The following is a 14,980-nucleotide window of genomic DNA, read 5'->3' as shown; positions in this document are numbered from 1 at the left end:
TTTTGGTCTCAGATCACATGTTTAATTTTTTAGGACTTTATTTATTCATTAATTTAAGGTACAGTGATTTCCCATTTACCCCTGCCCCCACACATGCAGCATCCCCCATTATGACCAACCCCCACCAGAGTGGTACATTTGTTATAATTCATGAACCTACACTGATACATGATAACACCCAAAGCCCATACGTTACATTGTAGTTCACTCTTGATGTTATATATTCCTTGGGTTTGGACAAATGTATACTGATCTGTATCCATCATAATATACACAGTATTTTCACTACCCTAAAAAAATCCTCTGCTCCACCTATCCATCCCTCCCTATACTCTAACACATGGCAACTACTGATCTTTTTACTGCCTGCATAGTTTTGCCTTTTCTAGAATGCCATACAGTTGGAATCACACAGTTTGTAGCCTTTTCAGATTGGCTTCTTTCACTTAGTCATATGCATTTAAGGTTCCTACATTTCTCTTCCTGGCTTCATAGCTCATTTCTTTTCAGTGAGGATATAAAATTCCATTGTCTGGATACACCATAGATAAGGCATCCATTCAAGTACTGCAGGACCTCTTGGCTGTTTCCAAGTTTTGGCAATTATGAATGAAGCTGCTGTAAATATCCATGTGTAGGTTTTTGTATAGACATGAGTTTAAAACAATGCTGGGTAAATACCAAGATACATGATTGCTGAATTGTATGGCAAGGATATATTTAGTTCTGAAAGAAACTGCCAAGTTATCTTGCAGGGTGGCTGTACCATTTTCACCAGCAATGAGTAAGAGTTTGTGTTGCTCCACACCCTCATACCCACTCGGCATGCTCAGTGTTCTGGAATTTGGCCACTGTAATAGGTGTTTGGTGATATCTTATTATTGTGTTAGTTTGTATTTCCCTGATCACAGATCACATAGTGGGGCATCTTTTTATATTCTTATTTGCCATCTATAGATCTTCTTTGGTGAGGTGTCTGTTAAGTAAGGTCTTTGATCCGTTTTTAATTAGACTTTTTTATTGTTGACTGTTGGGCTTCATTTTCTGATCTACTCTAACACTGAATGTTTTATGTGACAATTAACATAAATTTCAGTAGAAGATATACTAAGTGAATTTGATTTTATTTTCATCTTGGGTAACAGGGGCAGGCTTTTAGCTTTATTTTATCATACTACAAGTCCCCAAATTAGGACTGTCAACACTGTCTGCTACTTGAGATAACAGCGAACAGTGATCTGAGTCGACAGCCAATGATTCCCTGGGAGGTGAGAAGCGGGGACTGAAGGTGAATCCCAGAGCACAAGGCCCTAGTGAAATGCTGCTTCCTGAATTTGCCATATCCTCCTACTTCATTTACTCCTCATTCCGCTTAACCCAATCTTTTTTTTTTTTCTTAATGTTTTTATTTTATTTTTGAGACAGAGAGAGAGCATGAGCAGAGAAGGGGCAGAGAGAGAGGGAGACACAGAATCGGAAGCAGGCTCCAGGCTCTGAGCCGTCAGCACAGAGCCCAATGCGGGGCTCGAACTCACAGACTGTGAGATCATGACCTGAGCCAAAGTCGGACGCTCAACCGACTGAGCCACCCAGGCGCCGCTCGCTTAACCCAATCTTAAAAATGGTCACAAAAACATCTGACGGGGGCACTGAGCCTATGACGATAAGGACGGTGATGACGATAATCGTAGTACTAGGAGTAGGAGTACTTGCCAACACAGTCCTCACTGTACGGCGGCCACTAGCTACGGGCTTTGCAGGTTATCTTTTCTAGCCCTCAACGATCTTGGGTCATTCTTGGTCACACAAGTACACAACGGGGCCTTCTGCCGTCGTATTAAGCTGCCAGTGGCTCAGAGCAGCAGAAATTACAATATTCTCCCCAGTGAAAACAGGAGGGGCAGAGCAATATGCCAAAAGCAAAACCAAATCATGACTGTCGCCTGTTTCTCTTAGTAAGTTAAAAACAAGAACATCTGATGTGAAAAATTAATCAAGGAAAGCCCACACCTCCCCAAGCCACCGCGTTTTGTTTGTCAGCACTAAAAGAAGCAAGACATATGTATGTTGGACTTTAGACCTTTATCTTTCAACTCTCTGTTAAAAAAAAAAAAAAGTAAAACTTTGGTAGTTACATAAATATGACTCTTTTTTTCCATTTGAAGCCTCAGACCACAAAACGCCAGTGTTGAGAATAAGCCAGTCCCAGTAGGATGTGGGTCTGCTGGTAGGAAGCCACACCCAGCAACCAGAAATTTATTATGACTCTGACCAATTCATTTTAATGAGAACATTGTCAATGTTAGAGGAAACAAAGTAAATTCATAATAAAAATGCATTTGTGAAGAAGTTTCAAGTCCTTGGATTTAGCTAGATTAGTACTACTGATATAAAAGCATTCCTTTCTTACCTTCTTTTTTTAGTATGTGCTTATGATGTCAAAAGAGAGAAAACCCAGAGAGAAAAAGCAGAGAAACCCAGACTTAGGAGGAAACCAACATTTGAAAACCCTGTGTCAATTCCTTTAAGATAATAGAAAATATGAAAAATTCCTCTTTCACAATATACTTAGGCATTTTACCTCTCCACAAATTCAAACTCACCTCTCCACAAAAACATGCATTCTTATTCTCTCCTCTTGTCCCACTGATTTTTAACCAGGGCAATTCTGTCTCCTGCAGAGCTCATTTAGTAATGTCTGCTGACATTTGTGGTTGTTCTAACTGGGTGAGGGTGCAACTGTCATCTCTGTGGATGACCACTGTGGATACAGGGCAGGGATGCAGCTAATCACCCTACAGTGCACGCTTCACGTGCAACATCACAGAGTGGCCCATCCCCCCGGTCAGTAGTGCCTCGGTGGACAATCCCTGCACCACAGGGATGTGCCAGGTAGCTGGTGTCTCAGGAGAAGAACGGGATGCGGGAGGTGGCAGGAGAGACCATCTGCCGCCTCCCTTGATGCCGCACTGACAGCAGAGCACACGCTGGCAAGCTGCTCGGCTGGAATTAACTCTGCAGTTTGTCTCTCGGGAAAGAATATTCCAGAGCGCGAAGCCACTGACCTGCTGGCAAACGTGAATACGCAACTTGCAGAACGTTAGGATTCACGGGGAGAATTCGCCGTCTGTGGATCCACGTTAGTAAGAAGACCACTGCTAACCACAACAGCACAGAACAGGTTCCAGAGTACCGGAAACTGGGACATCTCCCTTGTCCTATTTCGGCACGACATCCTTTGAACATGTTAGAATCGGTCAAGGAAAGGACTTTCTGAACCTTATGACGGTTTTGCAATATACGTGTATCAAATCATCACGCTGCACAACTTCGACTTACACAATGTTATGTGGCAACTACATCTCAATGAACCTGGGGGAAAAGAATTTTCCACATTTATCTGAGAAGACAAGTAGAGAAACAAGTAGCTGTTCTCACGGTTCTTAGGGCACAGAATCCCACTCTGGAATGCCACTGACAGCACGTGGATAAGCAGGACACACGTGATTGCTACGAAACCAGCCTTTCGCTCTCTCGAAGGCAGCGGGGTACTCACAGGCTCGGTTCCGGGTTTTGTACGTGCAGGTGTAGAGGCTGCAGGGCCTCGCCGGCACGGAGCTGGGGATCTGGAATCTTCTCCACGGTGACCTGCATGGAGAGGCTTGCAGAATGGCCCTGAGGATACTCATCACCACCATGTTTAGCTTGAAATGTTGATCAGGCCCGAAATAACATGCAGGAACCTAATAACCTAGAGGGAGGAGGACAGAGAAGGCGAAGCTGTAAACAACCGAGGGTGACCATCGAGCAGAAGCTCTGAGTAGGGCAACAACATTAGGACTCTGAGCACACATGGTGGGGCGGGGGTGGGGAGGGGTGGAGGGGGAATGAGTCAGGAGTTAATCCACTCCTCTTCCTGAAAATTACCTGCCCCTCCAGCAGGAAAGATCCTTTGCTGTCAAGTCTCCTTCCCACTTCTGCCTGCACACCAGCCACAAGGACTCCGGTTCTTCCCGCTCCCTATGCTCCCTCTGGCCTCAGGGCTTGTACAGATGCTCCTCCTTCTCTGGACCACTCTCCCTCCATCCCCACCTGGTTCTTCCCCCCCACCCCCCTCCAGGTGTTCCACTCCAGCATCACTTCCTAGAAGCCTCCCCTGACCGGCACTCACCAGGTGAGCCCAGCACCCTCGTCTCCCTCATGGTGCTCCTTGCAGTTGAACACCTGATCAGGAATGTACTTTATGACACCACCTTCCTGGCAGCCGAGCCCGATGGTGGTAGGGACCATGTCTGTCTCTCCCGTAGCTGTATCTCTTACTGTCTGGCACCTGATGGCCACTCAGTGACCTGGGCACACTTCCTTGGCGATAGAGAAGATGTTGATCTTAACTAATTTCAAGAACCACAAACTGTGAAGTGATGCCAGAATGTTCTAAGACAGTATAAAGGGTTTTTCCTTTTCCTAGATGCCACTGTCACCCATTTGTGGGGTTATTTATACTTCTGAAACACTTTGGAATGCTTGCCATTTAAGGGTAGGGCCCCAATCCCTACCTGTAAGATCTGAAGGACCCCCAAAGTTCTGTACGATCTGAAGGAGGGCCATAGCTAAATATGAGTCTAAGCTGGTCTCACAGGGATGGAAGTTCTGCCAGTAAACGTTTGTATTTCAACATTTATCGTCATTTCCTTTGTTCCAGGCACCATGTTGGGTGCCGGGATGCAAAGCCGAACAAGGCACGAACTCTACCTTCCAGGTATGCCATTAATTTCTCCTGCTCAGGGCCTCTTGAAATGCACATCATACGGGAAGGGAAACCATGACTCTTCAGATTGTGCCTTCAGCCTATTAGAGGCCTCTCAATTGTCTGGCAATGGTGGGGGAAGGAGAGGTGCCCAAAGGCATAAAAAGAGAAATAATGATCCCTAGCAATGCTGAGCAAAGAGGCAAATGTTCTCATTTCACCCTTTCCTCTCTTCATGTACTTCACTGGTTTTAACTGGCGGTGAACTAGCTCTTCTCCCCTGTGCTGCTGCCCTTAACCTTGCTAGATCTGAGCTAGAGGAGAGGTCTACATCTAAGGGAAAGGAGAGAAAAAAAAAATCACACCTGAAGTGTGTCCAGTAAAAACAGGAAGGAGAGTTACTTCCTGTTACTACCTGAAAGGAACCAGTGAGGGCTCCAGGCAGAACCCTTCATGACCATCAACGAGCCATGTGTCTGGCCAAGTACTGTAAAGTGACCTGTGGCAAGCAGCCAGCCTTGAAACCTGGTGCCATGTACCCTGTTGTATACATCACTTTGCCAGTGAACACACTGAACACAGGAAGCAAAGATGCATGGTCGCTGCATTAAAGGGGACTGGTAGAAAGTTCTGAATCCCATGGAGCCTCCTCGCCTGCAGGCCTAACTCCTTACCTGGGGTCTTTAGATCAGCAACAACTAAACTATGTTTGCATTGCCAACAGGTATCAGAAATTCTCAAACCAACATAAAATCACTTTTGTTTAGTTTTATGTGTGTGTGCGTATACATACGCATACACATTTTGGGGCGGTATGTCAATATGTACCTTCTTTAAGCTATGCAGATTTCAAATATAGATTGGTAATAAACTTTCAAGATATTATCAGGTTTTTTTAATGTTTATTTATTCAAGAGAGAGAGAGCATGCGTGCACGTACACACGAGCAGGGGAGGGGCAGAGAGAGAGAGAAAAAAAATCCCAAGTAGGTTCCGTGCTCAGCACAGAGCCCAACACGGGGCTTGATCCCATGACCCTGGGATCATGACCTGAGCCAAAATTAGGAGTCAGATGCTCAACTGACAGAGCCACACAGGCTGCTTCTCAAGATATTATCTTGATAGTGCCTTGTGCCAAATAAAAGTACCTCATTTTCAAATCCCTCCATTCACTGAATTAACTCATCAGGTGTATGAAATAATAGACCATCGGCTACCTCCTTTCAGAATCTATTTCTTTTTTGTCCTTAATTTTTTCTTTTGGCAAACTTCAAATTCGTACAAACAGTGGAAATACTATAATAAAACCACCTCTATACCCAATACTTTATTCCAACAATCGTCTGCTGGTGGCCAAGCATCTACCCTCTCTTCTACTTCCCCTCTCTGTATTACTTTGAAGCAAAAGGTCGACATCTTAGAAACTTATCCATGATTGTTTTCCATAGGAAAATATCTCCAAATTTATAGTTTCTTCTCCACAAAAATCATCTGTAGAAAATACCATCTGGTGTTGTTTATGGACAGAATATGAAAACAATCAATTTTCCAAAATTAAAAACGTGGCAAAAAAGCCCAGTAACCTGATATTTTCTCAGTACCTGCCTATCCCTTCATGTAAACATTTCACCTCTCTCTTGATATCTCCACCCTAATCTTGGATGAGAGTCATATCAAGACCTTTATGCTTTTTTCTAACTTGTAAGACTATGTGCAGCACGAAACTGTATAATTTATAATTGCAGATCAGCAGAGTAAAAGGATTATATGAACTGAAATATGTAAGAATAAGGCTTAATGTACACACTTCATCTTATGCAAGAAAGAATCTAGAACCAGAGAAGAAGGAGAAACATTTGTTCAGTAATGCTATACATGACGTTGACTCTTTCTGTGACTTCAAATGGTCTAAGGGCTGAAAAAGCTCTCAGAAAAGCTGGTAAGTGTTGTATAAATGAAAGTTCTTATTATTCAAATCGAGTTTGCTAAAATGCTACTGATGCTATAAATGCAAACACTAAGAAAACAGAAAGCAGTTTGGGACAATTTTTAATTTCATGTTTTTTGTTTTCTTTTTGAGACAATGCCATTAAACAATTCCAACTACAGAAGGTTCTTTCTGATAAAATCAATTTGACGGTAACATTTTTTTCTTTTTTCTTCAATGTTTACTTATTTTTGATATATAGAGAGACAGGGAGAGAGGGAGAGAGAGAACGAGCAGGGGAGGGACAGAGAGAGAGGGAGACACAGAATCCAAAGCAGGATCCAGGCTCTGAGCTGTCAGCACAGAGCCCAAAGTGGGGCATGGACTCATGAACCGTGAGATCATGACCTGAGCCAAAGTTGGACGCTTACCTGACTGAGCCACCCAGGCACCCCAACAATAAAATAAAATTTTAAAAATTGCTAAGAGGTATGGGGAAATCTTGCCTGAATTCTGTGCTTCTTTTCATTGATTTCCGTTCCTGACTTGAAGCAATAATGAGTGATTATCTCATGCAAAGCACCGAGTGAAGACGAAAAAGTCATGTTTTCTCCCCATTCCCACAAACTTACAATCTATAAAAAACTATTAAACATGTAACTTTTCTGTTTTTTTAGTTACCTTTTTATATTACGGAAAAATGTACATAATATTTACCATTTTAACCTTTTTAAAGTGTACAATTCAGTGGCATGAAATATCACATTCACAACGTTGTGTAACCATCACCAGTATCTATACCCCAAGCTTTCATCATTCCCGGCATAAACTGTATCCCTGTTAAACAATAACTCCCCAATCCTCCCCAGCCCCCCCCCCAGCACGCCCTGGTCTACTTTCTGCCTCTATGTATTTGCCTATTCCAGATAATTCATGTAAGTGGACTCATACAACATTTTCCCTCTGTGCCTGTATTATTTCACTTAGTATAATTAAACAAATACTTCCTAATCAAAGCCAGATGTGATGGCAGCTCTGACTTAATTCAATGAGAACACAGAGGGCAGAGGCTCTAAATTTTAGCAGGGGACAGCATCTGGACCATGTGTCACAGGAGAGAGACAATTTGAACAGGAGAGGCAAAGCTAGAGAGATAGGGGCAATGTCAGGGATGATGAGGACATTTGGGGAGGCAGGAGTGTTTAGTAGTCAAGGTTGGAGAGGACAACTGAGGTTGAAATGGGCAGAACCTTGAGCTTATTCAATAATCAATCCCAGTGTCAGAGAGAGGTCGGCAAACATATCGAAAAGGACTCCTTTCTTGCTTAACAATCTAAATGGAAAAGGAGACTTAGTAACTCCCAGGAACCCAATGATAAGTACAACATATACTCAAAAGAAGGGACATGCTGGTTGTCCTTCAAAGGGAAAGTTGCGATAAGACACAGCCAAGTGTGTGTCTGACTGCCAGGGGAGTTGTACAGACAAGTGGGTACCCACTTGGCCCTGCATAAGAGGCTGTGTGGGGATCTGAAGCATGTGAGCGTGGTGCCCAGCGAAGTCTGGGTGAATGATCCTTGGTCTAGCTCCACAGAGAGCCATCAGGAAAGTACCGTGGCATGGCCAGGGCTGTGCTCATTCCTTGGGCGACTGCCCTGCTTTCTGCAGTCATGCTGTCTGTGCACGACACTGAGGCTGGTGGCTGATGACACCCGGCCCAGAGGAAGTATCTCCTGCCCGCTTCTGGACTCGCTCTCTAGGGGTAAGGAGTACACAAAGTTCCAGCGAGCCCGCTGGTACCCTCAGCTCTTGGTCATCTTCTTTCACAAAGCCCACCAAGTTGTGGGCTGTGCGCAGGGTCTAGAAACCTGAACCATTTCTCTGTCTTCTAAGAATGCTGCTGACCTCACTGCAGTGAACATAGTCTCTGAGGATTATTTTTTTATATTTTTAGACCAAAAAATCCCGTTTTGTTACAAAGCCAAGTGTATCTGAATTTCCCATTATCCCAAGTCTGTTATGAATATTTGTTAAGGTGCTGGCCAAGCAGATGCCCAGGTGACGCAGCTGAAGGTGAAGCTGGATGGGACTGGAGATTAACTTGAAGAATATGAATTTCTAGGAGGCTGGAAGACCCTCAGGTATTATTCCACGTATACAGGATGGTTTCTGAGGACTCCATGCGCACAGCGCAGGATGGATGGGAGTGGGCAGAACGGACGCGGGAAGGTCCGTGACAAGGAGATTCCTCCAACCATCCTTCATTCAATCCATCACTCTTTCATCCTTTCGTTCATCAGGACGTCAATCAAGCAGCTACCAAATGCCAGACACTGGTCTCGGATCACCGAGGAAATAAAACAAAGTCCCTATCCTGGTGGAAATTACATTCTAGTCGGGGAGACAGATGATAAACAGCAACGTAACACATAAGTCAGTTGCACGGACAATTAAAATAAATTCAGTGAAAAGTAGAGCAGGATGAGCTGACTCTGGAGTGCCACTGGGAAAGGAGTGTTGTTTTTGAAATAAATCGCTTGAAGGAGGCCTTACTGAGAAGGTGAAGTCTGAGCAAAAAGTTGAAGGAAATGAAGGAATTAGTTCTGGGGCTATCGGGGGAAGGGTATTCCAGGAAGACGGAATTGCCTATGCAGAGATCCTGAGGCGGGAGCATGGCTGGCACATACAAGGGATAGTAAGGAGCCCAACACGGCAGGAGCAGAGTGGACTAGCAGGACGGTAGTAGGAGACAAGGTGGAGAGATCATGAATGCCAGATCAAGTAGATTTCTAGGCCACTGTCAAGGTTCTGTCTCTAATTCAGCATCTCTCACCCTTGACATTGTTGACATTTGACCAGATAACTCTGTTTGGGGGCTGTCCCATACATTGTACGATGGTTAGCAGCATCCCTGGCCCCTACCCATTAGATGCCGATGACACGCTCCCTCCATTACGACCACCAAAAATGTGTCCTGACACCGCTGATGTTCCTTGGAGAAGGGGAATCACCCCTGAGTGGAAACCCCCGCTCTAAGTGAAATGGGGGACACAATGGAGTTTTGGGAGCAGAGAAAGGACACAACCTGATCTGGATCTTCAAAAGATCATTCAGGGTGCCTACTGGAAATCAACTGGGATGGGAGGCAGGAAAGAAGCAGGGAGATCACTCAGAATAATCCAGGGGCTGGAACGAAGGATGTCGTAGTGGAGGTGGTGAGAAGCAGTTGGGTGTTGGCTGTATCCTGGAGAGACAGCCCATAAGATGTGAAAGAAAGGACCCAAGATGACTGAAAGATTCTCCGCCTAATCAGCTAGAAGGACGGAGTTGCCAGGAACCGAGATGAGCACCACAGTGTGCAGAACAGGTTTCGGGTGGGACAGGAGCAGCTCAGATTTGGGCACTTGAGTTTGAAATGAAATTCCAGGAATCCAAGTGACAGAATATGAAGCGCTGACGGGAGAGTGACAGTAGCGATGAACCAAGGTACTCTGTATGCAAGAGACTGCCACTTGGGTAAAAAAAACCTAGGATCCGGCACTCAACTGGAAGAGAGAAGAGGGAAGAAGTTGAAGAAGGCCCCATGATTTTATGGAGGGATGACGCTGACGGTAGAAGGAGGATGAGTCCCTGGAGAGAGAAATAAGCCCGCTCAAGGAGCAGGTGGGAAGGAAAAGAGGTCACTCTTCCCGTGAATCTTACGGAGTTGAGGTCCAAGGGGACAGCGGGAGGAAAAGTCTAGGAGAGAGTCAGTGCAGCTCTGGTGCTCAGGAGAGGTCCTGAGGTCAGAGAGAGAAGAAAATTCCCTTCCCTCCCCCAGGAGTAACAGGTGTATAGAGGGAGACTGACAAAGTGCAGTGAGGAAGCCAAGAGACAGAAGGAAGAGTCAAAGGCGATCAAGGAAGGAACAGAGCATGGAAGGTCAGGGGTGAGGAGGGTTCCAGGAAAATTCAAATAAACAGAAACTCAACTTAGCTAATGCTGGGCTACAATACCTGTAGCAACACGTGAGGTTATTTATGCCAAAGCCTAAAGATAATCCCCTCTGTTATATTAAAATTATAATTTATTGATAGCTAAATTTACCTGTTGATCTCATAAAACCTTAACTTGTAAAAACCATAAATAATGTTTATCAAACATTATATATAACAATGAACTACTAGTATACATTACTAGATTTCACAGAAAATGCATCCTTATTTAACTTTGTCCTTAAAGATGGGACAGTAGCTTGAATGGGCCCCAGGAGCGCTCCATTTTTTTCACTATATGCCTTTGCTATCACTAATTATTTATGTACATCCTTAACTTTTACTAACATGTCCTTTATCTGATGTTTTGCAGACTTAGAAATGTATGAAAAAAAGATTCTAAAAGCTTTTAAAGAATCATTAATAAATTATGTATTTATTAAATGATAGGGAGAGTTGATCCTTGAACAACACAGCTCCATTTGTATGTGGGTTTCTTTTTTTTTTTTTTTAATTTTTTTAACGTTTATTTACTTTTGAGACAGAGAGAGAGCATGAATGGGGGGAGAGTCAGAGAGAGAGGGAGACACAGAATCGGAAGCAGGCTCCAGGCTCCGAGCTGTCAGCACAGAGCCCAATGCGGGGCCCGAACTAGTGAACCATGCATGAGATCATGACCTGAGCCGAAGTCGGACACTCAACCGACTGAGCTACCGAGGCGCCCCTGTGGGTTTCTTTTCAACAAATACAGTACAGTAGGGTAAATGTATTTTCTCTTCCCTATGATTCTCTTAATATTCTTTTCTCTAGCTTACTTTAAAGTTTATTTATTTATTTTGAGAGAGAGAGAGAGCGAGCAGGGGATGGGCAGAGAAAGAGGCAGAGAGAGGATCCCAAGCAGGCTCCGGGTTGGCAGCACAGAGCCTGACATAGGGCTTGAACTCATGAACCGTGAGATCATGACCTGAGCTAAAACCAAGAATCGGAGGCTCAACTGACTGAGCCACCCAGGTGCCCCTAGCTTCCTTTATTGTAATATAGTATATAATACATATAATACACAAAATATGTTAATTGGCTATGTTATTGGTAAGGTTTTTGATCAACACTAGGCTATTAGTAGTTATGTTTTAGGGGGAGTCAAAAGTTATAGATGGATTTTCGACTGGGCAGGGGGTTGGTGTCCCCTAATCCCTGTGCTGTTCAAGGGTCAGCTGTAGTTTGAACTCTGCCTGATTAAGCCATTTATATGTATGCAAAACAGACAGAAAAAAAAAGTACTAACTAAAGGTTACAATTACACTGAAGAAAATTCCTTAATTTTCATTAGACTGACTCTCCATTTTCTCACCTCCTGAGTTCCAAAGGAAGCCAGTCTTTTGCAATATGCCCTGAAATGTAAATGAAAGGTTAAGCTGTCACATCTTGACGAGAAAACGGAGCTTCTTCCTCTCACCCACTTCTTCCCCAAGATCGTGATCCCAATCTGGGGTGGCCAAAGGTTTCAAAATACATTTCCAGTAACTGTTTTGTGTGCCACAACCAAGCTCCCCTGTGGTGCCGATGAGATGGAATTTTCTTCCTCCCATCAGATTTCCAAAATATTCAAGTTCTCTCATTCACTCACAATTCACATTCTTTATCGAGTCCCAACTGTGAGTGGTCACAACCTTTCGCCTGGCTCCAGGGAGAACAGGGCCGGTGTGTACAGGCACAGAGAACCGTGCCCTTGATGATCTTGGCCTTCTGGTGAATTTCAGTCCTGGTTCTGACATAAAAATTATCTGAGAAAGGCCCTAGATAGCTGAAAGGTTTTCCATATTCCAACATATTCTGAGGGATGTGCAGGCAGATAAGGGGTAGGGGCTGGGGAGCTTCCCTCACCCGAAAATCTGGCTACTCCTTTCCTTATTCCAGCAAGGCTTTTAATAGCAGAGAGGAGGTGGCCACATTATCTGTAAAGGACTAAGAAGGAGAAGCAGAAAGCAATATAGTCTGTAGTATTCAGACGCTGGGAGAGAACAAGTTCGAACCAAATTCAGGTGTACACATTAACTTCTGTATTTCTCAAATTTTCCCAGGGAAAATACAGGGGACGGGAGGGTGCTTACATTAATATTAAAGAGTTGCCACCAGCCTTAAGGTAGCAGCGCTTAGCAGTGAATGCCACAAAGACTCATAACTATCAAAAATGTACTTAGGCGTTTTTCCTTCAGTTCTGGGGCGGGGCACAAAACAAAAAGGCCAGAAGTAACTGCGGAATGGAGAAGGCTCAGATTCGTCCACGTGACACAGCTGTGATGCTGAGTCCCTGCCTTGGGGGTGGCTGGGACTCCGTCCACAGACCTTGGTATAATCGGGGGTGGGGGGGAATACAATCCAGACCCAAGTTAGTCCCAGTTTGTCGCGCCTTGGTTTCCGGAACTGCAATCTGAGATTTTGTAGCCCTTACCCCTGTCTACACCTATTTCACAGCAGGTTGGACTTGAGTTAATTCACATCCAACCACCCCTGGCAGCGCTCTCTCCTAGGGAACTGCCCTCACGCCTCCCCGCCAAATTCCCTCAGACAACTGTTTCCCCGCAAGTGCAATAACCCTAAGGAGGTGCAGCCATCTAGTTGATGAGTCCCATGGTAGAATAGGGCTGCGGGGGTGAAAGAGCGGCGCCCCGCGGGGACCCCGGCAATTCTCGCTGGACCAACAGCTGTCCCGAGTCTGAGACCTGGCGTGGTGGGGCGGGGGGTGTGAGGAGGGTCTCAGCCCTCCCCGAGTCGGCGTGTCTCCGCTGTAGCCCCCACTCCAGTCGGCTACCGGCCCTTACCTTAGCGTTTCTCCAGAGCGCGAACCTTGGCGGCTAGCTCTAGTCCCGGGACCTGCCGCTAGTGCGGGGGGCCATCATAGCCACGCCCCACCGTCACGCCCCACAGCCTAGGCCACGCCCCTCTCATTTAGGCCTCTCCCCACAGGGCAGGACCACGCCCCTTCACGTCCTTACGTGCTGCCCTGACCACGCCCCCCGACCGTGCTCTCCGTAGTCCGCGGCCTGGCCTCTCCCGCCGGGCCACAGCCGCGCCTCCCCACCCGGGCCACCGCCCTGAGCTCCCCCTGGGCCCAGCCCTCCACCTTGGTTACGCCCCTGCGCTCCGCTCTGGCCCCGCTTGCCCCGCTTGCCCTGAGCCCCTAGCGCTCCCTCCTACCAGGCGGGACTTGATCGTAGGAATTTGAGATCGCGTGGGCGGCCTCCCCTTGTCTCTAGAGAAACACTCCCGGGTCTGGGAACTGAGCGCTGGCGACATTTTGTCGGGTGCAATCAGACTGCAGGCTTACGAGCCTCGTGTAGAGAGAATGATTTTCTCAGGTTTCTCCCATTTGCAAACATGAAGACTGAATGTACTGAGAGCACGTGGCTCAGTAGGGAAACGCAAGCATTGGACGAGTCACGCAGCCATGTCCCTTTCCCGCTATTTTCATGTCCACTTTACCTGAGTTTGTTCAGGCCAGTTTTCACATTTGAACTAGAATTTGAAACTGCCCCTTTGTGCCAGTTTTCACATCCTCTCAACCAGAACTATGGGCCTATGTTTTTTCTAGTCCCTCAGCCAACCTTAAGTGCTAGACAGACTAGTGGAGTAAACAGAATTCCTGTATTTCCTGATACCTCCTCCAGATGACCTTGGCTAGGCACCCAGTGAGCTTCGGCTGTCTACGGCCTGTAGAGACACGACCACAAGGAGACTGAAACTCTGGTTGCAGCCCTGTGTGCGCTCTGAAATCACTGTGCTAGCCTTACTCTCTCCACTTAAAACTCTGGGTCCACAAGAGAAATGTGAAGTTTATAACCAGCTTTTCTACCCCTGTGCAGAAATCTGATTCATTAATTCAAATCCTATTTTTTGAGTACATGCTCCCGTAACAAAGGAGATGAGCTTCAAAGAGCTTAGAGTCTGACAAGAAATGATGAGAAAGAGAAGATGTGGCAAGGGGCTGATAGGTGGAAAAGGATTTGGTAAGCACAAGTCTTCTTGATTTGATTAGTAGGGATATTTTGGGTAGCAAACACAGGAAGCCACTTTTATGGGCCTTAGTATACTTCTTTACACAATAAATTCTCAATAAATCTTCATTGAATGTTTATATTTTTCACATGTGTAGATAGATCACATTCCTCCTTTCCTAGCAGTAAGATTTGCTACATTTATTTCTTCATATGCCAACAATATAATTTTGTGATAGCATATTTAGTTTTTCTTTCCTTCCCACCCTCCATATCATTTCTGGCTTGAAGATAGTGGGACTATACAAAATGTTGCGCTACAAGGAACACAGAGAAAA

The 14,980-nt window shown here is 45.3% G+C and overlaps 1 protein-coding gene across 4 annotated transcripts in view; it reads right to left on the bottom strand.

Annotated features, from left to right (window-relative positions):
* The window catches only part of CA5B (carbonic anhydrase 5B), a 51,120-nt gene extending 37,584 nt beyond the window's left edge, over positions 1-13,536 (bottom strand). For 2 of the 4 annotated variants that reach the window (XM_047075937.1, XM_047075935.1), the window contains exons 1-2: positions 13,470-13,536; positions 3,557-3,751 (exon numbers count right to left, since the gene is read on the bottom strand). In XM_047075937.1, the coding sequence (XP_046931893.1) occupies positions 3,557-3,698 (142 nt within the window). In that variant the 5' untranslated portion in view covers positions 3,699-3,751; positions 13,470-13,536. Of the gene's footprint in view, positions 1-3,065; positions 3,247-3,556; positions 3,752-11,998; positions 12,039-13,469 lie in introns of those variants that run through there. The other 2 variants (XM_047075936.1, XM_047075934.1) reach the window with 2 other exon arrangements.
* Positions 13,537-14,980: the final 1,444 nt, after the last annotated feature.

Source organism: Lynx rufus, unplaced genomic scaffold (genome assembly GCF_022079265.1).
Source record: "Lynx rufus isolate CCGP_SWC_20201006 ecotype Redwood Valley unplaced genomic scaffold, mLynRuf1.p SCAF_14, whole genome shotgun sequence".
NCBI classification, from domain to species: domain Eukaryota; kingdom Metazoa; phylum Chordata; class Mammalia; order Carnivora; family Felidae; genus Lynx; species Lynx rufus.
Note: the sequence above shows the minus strand (reverse complement) of the source record. Positions and strands in the feature narration are given on the sequence as shown.